This window comes from Falco rusticolus, chromosome 3, assembly GCF_015220075.1.
Source record: "Falco rusticolus isolate bFalRus1 chromosome 3, bFalRus1.pri, whole genome shotgun sequence".
In the NCBI taxonomy this organism is placed as follows: Eukaryota; Metazoa; Chordata; class Aves; order Falconiformes; family Falconidae; genus Falco; species Falco rusticolus.
In genome coordinates, this window is record NC_051189.1 from 120,832,467 (window position 1) to 120,845,683 (window position 13,217).

The window sequence follows — 13,217 nt, forward strand, 5'->3', positions numbered from 1 at the left end:
ATTTAGGGCCACTGTTGATGAACAGCTGCAATGGCTGCATGAAAAGCCTGGGTGTCTTGAAGTTTGCTGCTGGGGGCATCTCAACCCCAAAGGATCAGGTGAGGATGCTCCAGGTGCTGGAACAGCCTGAGGTTGCAGCAAGCGAGCGGTGAGAAGTGCAGGAGCATCAGTCTGAGCTGAAGGTGGTCCTCATTCAGCCCCACAATGCCCTGTGTGAGGATTGCTAAATCCGCACTCCCTACTCCCTCTGGAGCATGGCTGTGCCTCAGTTTCCCCACTCGTGAAACTGGGCATAAGGCTGCTGAACTGCCCTTGGGGCTGTGCAGGCAGTGAGTGCCAGGGGAGCTGCAGCTGCAGACTCGCCGTGTTTGTGCTGTGTCTCCGTATCTTCCTTAACCTTAAGCAGGATCCGACAAAGCTGAAAAAAACTAAGATTTGTTTTTCACACAGAGAGAATAAGGTCAAACAATGGCACACGCAGAGCAGCATTATACCTGCTGGGGCAGCTCCGGCAAAGCTTTTTGGTGCAATTAGCCGCCCTCACTGGTCTGTGGGAAGACTGTGATGTTCATCCCTAATTTTGCTTCTCCTTGGGATGAAGAAGGATTCAGTTTGGCCAGGCTCTTCCCAGCTCCTTCTCCTGCAGCCTGTCCTGGCTTGATGGGCTGGAATTAAGGAGCCACATGGGTTTAAGGCCATCTCTCCAGCTCTGTGGGATGGTCTCAGAGGCTCTTCCCAGCTCCATTCCTCACCTCAGAGACTCACCAGTACCCAAAACTCACAGCCTTTGCATCTAGTTCCTGCTAAGCAGCTCTGTCAACAGCCACCAGATTGATGGATGGCTATAAAACCCCAAGCACCATGCTCCCTGTATCACTTATAATTTACATTCCTCAATTTAAAAGATCTACAGCCTGGTTGTAACTATTTCCAAAGGCTGTTTCCTCGGAGAGTTTAAATAGCGTGGAAGTGAATTAAGCTTCATTGCAAACAGCCTTGGCCCTGGCCCCGTGGATCCAGGGGCTGCCTGGGCTTGGCTGCTCCATGGCTTTGTATCGCCTTTAATTGAAACCAGGTTCCTGCCGGCACAGGTCCAGTAGATCCTATCCCGGGGGTAGAGTAGGGAATGGGATACCACAGTCCTCTGCTCTGCCTTTGGCCTTCCACCTGCTGGCAGGATGGAGCTGAGCTAAAACGGGCATTAATTAGAGCCCTCACTAAGCCAATTCAACGAGTGTGTGATGCTTTATGGATGGGGAAACAGAGGCACAGCTGGCAGTTGCACATGCAGCTGCATTAGCCCTGGCTTATCCTCGTGAAACACTTAGGGAAGGACTTTTGCCACCTCATTTATTCCCCCCTGTAATTAGGACATGTTAAGTTGGGCTGGCCAGGCAGGGATGCTGCAGGGCCCTGGGGCAGCCCCACGGCCATAACCCGCCATGGGAGCTTCAGGGAGCACCAGGATGGAGCCCCGCTGAATCCCGATCACAGTGAGGAGCTGCCAGTGAACAGAGGCAGGGATGTAAAACCCATTTTCTCCTGCAATTTTCAGGATAATCTCCCACTTCTCCACTAGGGTGAGAGGCATTGCACTGGGAGGGAAAACTGAGGCACAGTTCTGCGGGAGGACTCGGGGCCCTGGAGCTTGCAGGGTTTATCACGTGAATCTGGGGCATCTCAAAAAGCAATAAGACAGGGCTGGGCTGTCAAAAAGATAAATGTAAAGAGGTTCTTTGGTTTTCAAGGCTGCTGGAGACACAGCTCACTGCAGCCCTGTCCCCATGCCCTTGGGGACTGTGGCATCAGACACACATAGAGGTTCCCTAAAAGTTCCCTAAAAAAACATAGCCTCATCAAATCTCCATTTTTTAACTCGAAACTGTTGGCAAGTGCTCCAGTGCTCCTACCTCACCTTTGCTACCACCTTTCTTTAAGCTAATCCTGTAATTAAGAATAACAGACCCTGAGCCAGTAGCAAAATAGAGCCATAAATAAGCGCTGGGATAACAGGCAGATCACATCAGCTACCATCTCTAATTTTGCATGGCATGCAATTCACTAAGCTGCATCACATCCTTATTTATGGATTACACATGATAACGGCAATCAAAACCCAATGGTGTTAAATGGGAAGGCATGCGACAAACTGGTGAGGATGGGCAGAAAAATCACTTGCAAAATACCAGGGGACCTGAGCAGGAGGTTTTTCCCTGAACAAGTTGAGCTCAGGGATAAATGTGTCCTGGAGGGTGATTCTCAGCAGTGCTTGAGACCTGCACAGTGGGGAAACAGAGACACAGAGGGTGCTGGTGGGGTGCTAAGCTGGCATCTCCCTCCTTTCCCCTTCTCAGCTCCAAATATTCTTAATAACCCCTCACTTGCCACCATGCATTCACCCACTGCCAGCCAATGCATCATGCAGATGTTTCAGTCTATTGCAACTAATTATCCATGGGATTTCCCATTAATTGCTGGCTTCTCTTTGCCTTTAGCATCCCGGGAGCTGCTGCGGTGACTGATACCCTGCCTTAATACCTGCAACCCCTCCTTTGCTCTGTTGCAGGTAGCAGCGCTGGAGAGGCAGATCTTTGATTTCCTGGGCTACCAGTGGGCACCTATCCTGGCTAATTTTTTACACATCATGGCCGTTATTTTGGGTATTTTCGGGACCATCCAGTACAGATCCAAATACCTCATGATGGTAAGTGCAACCATGGATGCCACTCCCCACATCTGGGTGCAGCAGCATCAACCCCAGGGATGGCTCAGCCCCAGGTCCCCTCATGTATCCAAACCCAAATCCCTGTGGAATCAGCAGAATCCAGCGAGCAGGGTGAAGGGGGGGTGGACCTGGGGATGTCTGTTTAGCATGGCATGCCCTGAGCTGCTCTCTTCTTGGCAGTACGCGGTGTGGCTGGTGCTGTGGGTCGGCTGGAACGCCTTTATCATCTGCTTCTACCTGGAGGTCGGACGCTTGTCACAGGTAACGCCCCCTGCCTGCCTCCTCTTCCTTCACACAATCGCCTTCTCTCTGTCTTTCCACCCTTCCTGCTGTACTGCCCTTGCCCTCCTCCTTCTCCTCGCCCTGCTCCATAGCTCTGCCCCCATAAGGTACCCAGAACCTGTAGGTGCCCCCACCCTGATGGCGAAGCACCCACCTGGGTGCTGGGGGTGCCTCCCCAGGGGCTCCCGGCTGCAACACCAAACACCTGGGCATGCATGGGGTGGACAGACGGATGGTTCAGGCCAAGGCGGCAGTGGGGGGAGGCTTTGAAACAGGAATGCAAAATTAATAAAGTTGATGAGTCGGGAATTGCAGGGCGCTTGTTAATCACTGGTGCACTGTTGGTGCTGCTGGGGTTTATGAAGTGCAGAAATTGGCCAGTGCTGTTTCCTAACATGCCAGTGAGGAAACAAAGCAGAGAAGGGACACAGTGACTGAAGACAAGTGATGGCAGGGAAGTTTGGGGCAGGGTCTCCAGCAGCTCTGCTTGTGGTGCAGGCAGGGATGGGCAAGGCAGCAGGGCGGGGAGAAGGAGACACTCCTGCTGCATATTCCCAATGTTTTGGGGTCTTCTGGGGCTCTGCAAGCACCATTTGGCCCCAGAGCACCCAGCAGTGGCAGGAGAGCAGCAGGACATCATTAATGGCTTTGAAAAGTTACCCAGTGGTGATGTGAGTGAGGATAGCAGTGGGGCCATGCCTCTCCACGTCTCTCTGCTCCCACCCTGGGCTATTAAATTATAGTTCTTACACAAAAAAGAGCAAAACTTGATGTAGTAATGATGCATCGCTAGATGGTTTGAGCATACTCAGCCCGTGGTTGGGGTACCTGTGCCGAGGATGTGCCCTGCTCTGGTATCCTGCTCCCAGCTCTGAGGATGCTGCCCCATGTGCTGTGCTTGGGGCATCACAGAAGACTCAGGGAAGCAGGCTCTGGCTCACTCTGTGGCTGCCCATGGCAGGGAAAAGGGCTTCTTGGGGGGCCTGGTGGATGAAACTATCTTCCCATGTTGCAACAGGTCACTTGAGGTTCTAAAAAGCTGAAATGCTGGATAGGTGCAGCAGGCATGGAGGATGCAGTGGGGGGGGATTCACTCCCACTGCGTGGTTTTGGTGGAAATCCCCTATCTCTTGGTGACGCTGCAATGCCAGAACACCCCCTCTTTGTGCTTCCCAGCACCTAAACCCACATCCTTTGGTTTTAGAAACAAAAACCCACTCACTTTCTATTTTTTACACCCCCACCAGCAGAAATCTTTTAATCCCAGATTGGTGATTTCCTGCAAAGGATCCCAGCGGGTTTCCCAGCCCCTTGCAGACCTGAGGGCTGGTGGTGCAGTGAGGGGCTGGGAGGAGCTTGCGTGGAGTGGGTGCTCACCCAGCTGTGCTAGCAGGACCCCACCATGTAGTAGGTGTTCCCCCAGCTGTGCAGCTGCTGTCTGCAGGAGCCCTGTGCCGGGGCTGCATCCCAACCTGTATGGTCCCCATCTCCCTGCCAGATCCACAGGCAGGAGCATCAGCATCAAATGTGCCATGGTGCATCCTTGGACTGAGCCCAGGAACTTAGCCTCACATGAGCCTGCTATGGGGAGGGTGCAGGCAGGGGCTGGAGGATTAGCCCTGCATCTTATCTGAGCCCGGTGCCAGTCCGCAGCTGTGCCTTGCATCAGGGAGTCTGCTGCCTACTGCACTGCCACCTCAAAGCTGCTGGAGATGAAGCAGGGAGAGCCCAAAAGCCTGGTAATGGGCTCACAAGGAGGGGACATGCATGAGTGGGGCACCCACAAGGCTCCACAGAGATGAGGATAGGGGATGGCACCCTGAAGCCCCTGGGGAAGCAGAAGGTATTGTCCTGCACCCCTGGACCATATTCTTGGGGTGGTCCTGTGGTCCTGTCTCTCAGATGGCTGGATGCAGCTGACAGCATCGCAAGCAGCTGCGTCCCTGTCTCAAGGCCAGGCTGCCACACTGGTTACTACTCTGTGACATCGTGACGTCACCGGTCATCTTGGCACACCCGGATGCTGGTTGATGAAATGGTCTGTGACACTGGCATAGGAGGAAGCCACAAACCCCAGGGATGCTGGCTGTGGGTTAGGGAGATGCAGGGGTTCATTGACTGCCCTGCATTAACATGGTGGGTCTTGGGGAGCATCCTTGGTTTGGAAAAGCCCATCTTCTGTCTAATCCATCTGCAAAGAGCCTCAGCTCCAGTCTGTACCTCCTCCTCTGCTCCCCTCCCGCAGGACCGAGACTTCATCATGACCTTCAATACCTCACTGCATCGCTCGTGGTGGATGGAGAATGGGCCAGGCTGCCTGGTGACACCGGTGATGAACTCCAACTTGGCACCTGAGGACCATCATGTCATCACCGTCAGTGGCTGCCTGCTTGACTACCAGTACATTGAGGTAGTCAGCAGTGCCATGCAGATATTCCTGGCGGTAAGGGCAGCTGCCAGCCCCTTTCCTCCTCATCCCTTGTTCCACAATTGTGAAGTGATGGGACTGGAGTGGGCAGAGTCGCTGTGGTCCAGCTGAAGATGTCCCACTGTGCCATCTTGCTTCAGTGCCTGTTTATAGCATCAAAAGTGGTGTTGGCTCAGGGCTGGGAAGAAAGGAGCACACAGAGCCCATGCCAGCTGCCCACCCCAAAACCTGGCAGGCTGTGGGCTAGATGCTGCAGGAATAGGGGGGTTCTTGATGTAACACACCCAGACGTTGCTAGACTGTGAGCCAGTGAGATGTTCTGCTTGCTGGAAAGGGAGGGTTCCCTTGTCCCAGTGGCTGCCTCACCCCATGGGGAGGTGGGGTGGGGACATACCTGGATGCAAAGCTCCTGGGGAGCCTTAGGGGGCTGCAAGAAAATAAAACTTTAAAGGGAATTGGGGTCCAGAGCAGCTGCCATGCACCCACCAAAGGGGCACCCAGCACTTTGTGGGGCTCAGCATTCTCTGTGCTGCTGTCTCAGTGTGGTGCCAGCCCATCCTCCCTAGAGCCACCACCCTTGTTCCCCCAGTGCAGCTGAAACCATCCAACCTTTCTGCATCCCAAACCAGCACCCAGAGCCATCGGAGACAGGCTCTGGTACTGCCAGCCCAGGCAGCCCTGATCCTACCCAGGATGCTCCCAATCCCTCCAATATGCTCCCAGGCATCCAGCTCACAGCACCCAACTCCATCCCCCCAACACCACCATGCTGGTCACATTGTCCATCATCCCCATAACCGACTTCTCTCTGCCTGCTTTTGTTTCACAGCTCTTTGGCTTTGTCTACGCCTGCTATGTCAGCAAAGTGTTCCTGGAGGAAGAAGACAGCTGTAAGTGGTTTTGCTATCAGTCAACAACAGGGAGAACTGCAGCACTGCAAAATGGCCTCAGCTGACACCTGCCAGCACCTTGCTGGGGTGGCAGCTCCTGGCTGGGGATGGGGGAGTGATGCCTCGGTCACAGGCAGGTGAAGGAGTCCCTTTAGTAGATGGTTTTGCCCCATTTTCCCATCCTTGATGAGGCAGATGTGCTGGGGTGTGATGTGCCACCCTGTGCCACCAGCAGTCCACCCCTGCTAGCCCCGGGGAGGGTGTTGCACCCTGGCCAGGGCTGGGAGAGAAGGGGGACAGGGACACAGAGCCCTGAGCTGCTGTGTCTCCCATGGGACTGCAGTGCTCACAACCTTTGGGTGCAAGCATGGGACCAATTTCATCCAACCCATGGGGTTCGGCTTTGTCCCCACACCAGCCCACAAAAAGGCTGAGATGGTCCCCAGTGCCCGATCCCTAGTCCCCACACCAGCATGTGGCACGGAGTCCAGCTCCCTCTGAAGCTGGGATGCTCATCCCAGTGCTCAGCTGCTCGGGGGTGGATGTGGAGCTGGCATCACTCTTGCTGCTCCTCACTGACCCGAATTCAGAGCATCTCCTCTGGGACAGAGCATCTTCCTCAGGTCCCTGGTCTGCTGTGGCAGCAAGGAGAATTGCCCTTGCTGCAAAGAGCCACCTCCACGCCCTGATAAATTCATGGTGAATGCTCCTCCTGGTGTGAATCCAGCCCTGTAGGGACTGCAGGAGAGCCATCCACCCGGCTCACATCTCCCGGAGCCAGCCATCACCTGCCTTCCCCTTTTGACAGCTTGGGGATGATGCAATGGGAAATACTGTGTGTCCCTGGCCAGCATCACCACAGACAGTTTTTCACCCAAAAGCAGGGGGAAAGCCAGCAATTTAGCCAAAGCTACAGGATAATTTTTATACAATCTGTATTGTGCTTTCCAGTCTGACAATGTTCCCTGCAAACACCCCTCCAGAAGCGCTGAGCACCCTGGCCCCAATTAACCAGGCAGTTAAGGCTGTAGCCATTCAACCGCATTAAATTATCATCTGCCATTAATTAATTCGTGCCAGCTGGCAGCTCCCGGCAGCTGACCACAGGCAAGGATGTGCCACAACCGCCAGCACAGCAAAAGCCACTCAGATGTGCTCAGCATTGGGCTCCATCCCTACAGCATCGAGATCTGCATCCCTGCCAGTGCCATGGACCCAGAAATGGTCCCAGCCCAGCCCGGGAGATGCTGGGATTCAGCATCCCCACATTTTCTCCCCTCCACTGCCGGGAACCGGTGTAGCAGAAAAGGAAAATCTCCATGTGAAATTGGACGCTGCCTACGGTAATAACTTGTTTCTGTATCCAGGGAGCTGGCAAAAGGGTTTATCTACCGCCGCCGGCTTTGAAGCGTGTTTGCATTCAAACAAACTCCTGCATTCAATACACTTTTAATATTAATGCTGCTGGAGCTCAGGATTCAAATGCATCTTTTTTAATGGAATATCTTATTAGATTTGGAAATGGATGGATGGCGTCAAAATTGAGAGCTGGCTGAATATTAAGTTGGGAAGATAAATATGCTGGGAGAACTGGGCTCCCCCCTTGAGCTCGCTGCTGTTTCTTGGACACCTGTGTGTAAAACCACCCAGATCATGGCTCCACAGGGATTAGTATATTGGTTTTAGGGAGATGAGCTGTGTTATGGCTCCTGTAACAGCTTGGATTCCCCAGCCTGGCTGCGTGTGGTGCCCATTCTGGGGCTGGCTGAGCAGCACTGGCTGTGCTGGTGGCGGGGTTTGGTCTGAAGGCCTGTAGGATGATCATGGGAGAAGTACCCCCAGCCACCCATTACTCCCACTGAATCGAGCCCGGGTGAAGGGCTGGGGTTTGCCACCATGTCTCCTCCAGCGAGTGGCCAGGCGCTTGTCAGGCAGGTGATAGGCCCAGCCAGCTGGAGGGGGATGAACCACCGGGGTGGAAATTGCAGCCATGAAAACTGATCTATTGGTGTGTGCAATTCCCCTAAATGACAAGCTTTAAATGAGATAATTCCGTCGTAACTCTCCTTAAATGCCCTCTCTGAAGACAATGATAGCGTAATTTCACCCACTCTGTCTGGCCTGCAACACAAGGGCTGTTGTGGTCAGGAGAGAGCTGCAGGCATCTCTGCAAGTTGGTCTGGCTCCTTCCCTTCATTTCTTGCTGGCACTTTCCTGGGGTGCTGCCATGACCTGGGATGCTGCGGCAATCCAGGATGCTGTGGCAACTTGGGATGCTGCAATGACCCAGGATGCTGTGGCATCCTGGAATGTTGCAGCAACCTAGGTGCTGTACTCTGCTGCTAGGACCTGGGATGCAGTGGTGACCTGGAATGCTGCATGTCCCAAGGATGCTGTGGCAACCGGGATGCTGTGGTGACCCAGGATGCCACTGCATACTGGGATGCTGCACTTCCCTGGGATGCAGCTACAAACTATGAGGCTGCACTTCCCTGGGATGCTGTGGCAACTTGGGATGCTGCACCTCCCCAAGATGCTGCTACAACATGGGATGCTGCATGACCTGTGGGGGCCATCAGGGTGTGGAGAGGCAGGGAAAAAGCCCTGCTGCCCTCCCAAGCTCACCTCACTGCTCTCCCCCCACTTCCCAGTCGACTTCATCGGAGGGTTTGACTCCTACGGCTACCAAGCGCCACAGAAGACGTCACACCTACAGCTACAGCCGCTCTACACGTAAGTTCATGCTAGGCTGGGGAAAGCCTTGGGAGTGCTCCCCAGGATGCTCAGGGATGCAGGAGCCCCTCCAAGGTGCCTCACCGCACCATTGTAACCCAAAAGATTTGTGTCTGTGAGTCCACTTGGCCTCAATATAAAGCACAGAGGTTCCTTTAGGGCTGGGTAGTTTTAGGGGGGATTGTGCCTTTGTTTTGCTTGTTGCTGCTTATTGTTTACTGAGCATCAACACACCAGGGCTGCCTGGGGGGAAGCAGCAGTTCTTCAGATAAGTGCAGCTCACTTTTTTTCTCCTCTCCTTTACCCATTAAACTTAACTAGATAAATGCTCAAATGAGATAAGGCTGCAAATTCTAAAGGGATTAGCCTCATGAGGGCTTTGCTGTGTGCCAAAAATTAATTATATTTCATAGAATCACAGAATTGTTTAGGTTGGAAAAGACCTTCAAGATCATTGAGTCCAACCATTAACCCAGCACTGCCGAGCCCACCACTAACCCATGTCCCTAGGCACCACATCTACACGCTTTTAAACACCCCCAGGGATGGTGACCCCACCATGTCTCTGGGCAGCCTGTTCCAGTGCTTGACAACCCTTTCAGTGAAGAAATTTTTCCTACTATCCAGTCTAACCCTCCCTTGGTGCAACTTGAGGCTGTTTCCTCTTGTTCTGTTGCTTGTTACCTGGGAGGAGACCAACACCCTCTGCCTACACCCTCCTGTGAGGGAGCTGTAGAGAGTGATCAGGTGCCCCCTGAGCCCTCTCCTCTCCAGGCTGACCCACCCCCAGCTCCCCCAGCCGTCCCCCACCAGCCCTGTGCAACTGAACCCAGGGTTTGCAGTACGGCCGCAGCAGTGCTGATTACCAGGGGTTGGTCACTGCCCTGGTCCTGCTGGCCACACTGTTTCGGATACAAGCCAGGATGCTGTTGGCCTTCTTGGCCACCTGGGCATACTGCTGGCTCAGGTGCAGCTGGCTGTCAGCCAACCCCCCCCAGGTTCTTTTCCACCAGGCACCTTCCCAGCCACTCTGCCCCCAGCCTGTGGTGCTGTGTGTGGCTGTTGTGCCCCACAGGCAGGACCTGGCACACAGCCATGTTGAGCCACATACCCTTGGCCTTGGGCATGGGTCCAGCCTGCCCAGGTCCCCCTGCAGAGCCTCCTGCCCTCCAGCAGATCCACACTGCCACCCCAAGTGGGTGTTGTCTGCAAACTGACTGAAGGTGCCCTCGATCCCCTCGTCCAGACCATCAAAAAGAGCATTAAACAGGACAGGCCCTAGCACGGAGCTCTGGGGACACCCCGTGTGCCCAGTGCCAGCGGGATGTGACTCCATTCCCTACCACTCTCTGGGCTCAGCCAGCCAGCTTCTAACTCAACGCAGAGCACCCCCGGTCCAGCCAGGGGCAGCCGGTGTCTCCAGGGAATGCTGTGGGAGATGGTGCCAAAGGCTTTGCTAAGGTCTGGGCAGACAACACCCACAGCCTGGCCCTCAGCCACTAGGCAGGTCACCTGGCTGTAGAAGATCAGGTTTGTCAAGCTGGACTTGCCTTTCATAACCCCCTGCTGGCTGGGCCTGATCCCCCGGTTGTCCTGCACGTGCCACATGATGGCACTCAGGGTGATCTGCTCAGTAGCCTTCCTCACACCAGGGTCAGGCTGGCAGCCTGTCATCTCCCAGATCGTCCTCCCTGGCGATGGCTGTCACACTGGTTCACCTCCAGCCTGCTGGGACCACCCCAGTTAGCCAGGGCTGCTGGGAGATGATGGAGAGCGGCTTGCTGAGCTCCTCTGCCAGCTCCCTCAGCAGCCTGGGGGGGTCCCACCTGGCCCCACAGACCTGTGTGTGTCTCAGTGGTGCAGCAGGTCACTGGCCCTTTCCCCTTGGATTGTGGGGGCTGCATTCTGCTCCCTGTCCCTGTCTTCCAGCTCAGGAGTCTGGGAACCCCAAGAAGAACTGGTGTCACTATTAAAGACTGAGGCAAAGAAGGCATTAAGTGCCTCAGCCTTCTTTGTCACTGTGTTTCCCAGAAACACTCATCCCTATCTGCATCATCATCAAGCTCCAGACAATCAAAACCCTCTCTAGCACACAGGGCTACCCCCTGCCCCACTGCCTCTCCCTTCTGAAGCGTTTACAGCCATCCATTGCAGCCCCCCAGCCGTGTGACATCCTACCGTGGTGCTGTGATGGCCACTGTGCCATGGTTTTCCTGATTCCAGTGGCTTCCAGCTCCTCCTGTGTATTGCCCATGCCGCAGGCATTGGTGGAGATGCACTTCAGTTGGGCTATCGGTCCCACCACATTCTTGGGAGGAGAAGCCCTAATTCCTATATGACCATTCTCAGGCACTTCCATGGTTTCTGATGCAACACTAACCCTTGCACCCTTGCTGCTGCTTGGGTCTCCATCCCTTGCCTCCACTGAGATGGCAAATCAAAGGACCTTGCCTAAACAGTGGTGTGCTGCCCCCAGCCTTGCCTCTTGCAAGCCAGGTTTTATCCCTTTCCCCCTTCAAATCTGGTTTAAAGCTCTTCCGATGAGCCCTGCGTACTCCTACGCAAAGATCTGTTCCCCCTCTGAGACAGGCGCACCCCCCCTGCTGCCAGCAGGGCTGCTGGCTTGTAGACCAACCAGTGATCAAACCCCCCAAATTCTGCCTGAGACACCAGGCTCTGAGCCAGGGATTGATCTGCCAGCTCTTGCTGTTTCTTCCCTCATCATTCCCTGCAAGGGGAAGGACAGAGGATTTTAAGCCTTCTGTGCAAGTTCAAGGGCACACCGTGCAATTAGAGATGCAAAGCAGGGGCTGTGGTGGAACAAACACATTTGTGATACTGCTCAGCCCTCACTGGGCACTTGGGCAAGGAATCTCGTGTGCCGACCCTGGTGCATGGGTGTGGGTGAGCACCCATGGGTGCTGTGCCCCCCTGCCTTGAGCTGGTCCTTCCCAGGACCCCAGCCCTCCAGGCTGCCAGGAGGCTGCTGCAGGCCCAGCAGTCCCCAACAGGTGCAGGATGAGTGCTGAAAGCTGCAGCATTTGGGATAGGAGCAGGAATATCAATTTTAGGTGGGGGGAATATCAACTTTAGATATACAGGGGACCAAAAAGCCAATGGCAGAGACACTTGGTGCAGTGATACCAGTACGGGGAGACATCGGCAAGGTGCAGAGATATCCTGGGATGCGTTGGGAGGAGCATGGCCAGCAGGTTGAGGGAGGTGGTCCTCCCCCTCTCCTTTGTCCTGGTGAGGCTGCAGCTGGAGTGCTGGGCTCCCCAGTTCCAGAGAGACGGAGCTACTGGAGAGGTCCAGCAGAGGCTACAAAGGTGGTGAGAGGACTGGAGCATCTCCCTTACAATGAAGGGTTGTGAGAGCTGGACCTGTTTAACCTAGAGAAGGGAAGATGGAGAGGGGACCTTACCAGTGTCTACACATTACTTAAGGGAAAGCACCACGAGGATGGGGACAGGCTCTTTTCAGTGGTGCCCAGTGACAGGACAAGGGGCAATGGGCACAAACTGAAACACGGGCAGTTCCATCTGAATATGAGGAAGAACTTGTTTACCTTAAGGGTGGCAAAGCACTGGCACAGGCTGCCCAGAGGGGCTGTGGGTTCTCCTGCGGAGACATTCAAGCCCACCTGGATGCAACTGTGCAGCCTGCTCTGGGACAGCCTGCTCTAGCAGGGGGTGGGCTAGGTGATCTCCAGGGGTCCCTTCCAGCCCTGACCAGTCTGTGATTCTGTGCTGGGGAAATCCCCCTCCTCCCTTTCTGGGAGATGTTTAACCCAGCCCCGTGTCCTCTGCAAAACCCACCCCCTGGCACCGCCCCGGCTGCCCCGGACCTTTTTCAGGGTGGTGGGGTGGTTTGGGGTTACATGGCTGGGGGTGGGTTGTGTGAAGCCACCCAGGTACTGGAGCATCCCGAGGGGTTGCTGGGAATGGTGCCGCCTGGCTGCTGACGTGGATCCAGCCTCTGGCCTCGCAGGCAGTGTGCTGGGGGTGCCAGCTCTCACCCTGCCTGCAGGGCTGGCTTGGGCAGCACTCCTTGTAATTAGATTGTTTCCTAATTAATCAAGCTCATCAGAATGCCCACATCCTTGTGGCCTTCCTGCAGGCAGGGTATCGTGGTTGGGGAGGTCACAATCAGGACCCTG

General features: G+C 54.8%; 1 protein-coding gene across 2 annotated transcripts in view; it reads left to right on the top strand.

Annotated features, from left to right (window-relative positions):
* NKAIN1 (sodium/potassium transporting ATPase interacting 1) overlaps nucleotides 1-13,217 on the top strand; it is a 40,076-nt gene that overhangs the window by 23,800 nt on the left and 3,059 nt on the right. Inside the window, exons 1-6 of one of the 2 annotated variants that reach the window (XM_037382090.1) lie at nucleotides 13-98; nucleotides 2,567-2,704; nucleotides 2,906-2,986; nucleotides 5,253-5,450; nucleotides 6,265-6,325; nucleotides 8,977-9,058. In XM_037382090.1, the coding sequence (XP_037237987.1) occupies nucleotides 18-98; nucleotides 2,567-2,704; nucleotides 2,906-2,986; nucleotides 5,253-5,450; nucleotides 6,265-6,325; nucleotides 8,977-9,058 (641 nt within the window). In that variant the 5' untranslated portion in view covers nucleotides 13-17. Of the gene's footprint in view, nucleotides 1-12; nucleotides 99-2,566; nucleotides 2,705-2,905; nucleotides 2,987-5,252; nucleotides 5,451-6,264; nucleotides 6,326-8,976; nucleotides 9,059-13,217 lie in introns of those variants that run through there. The other variant, XM_037382091.1, reaches the window with a different exon arrangement.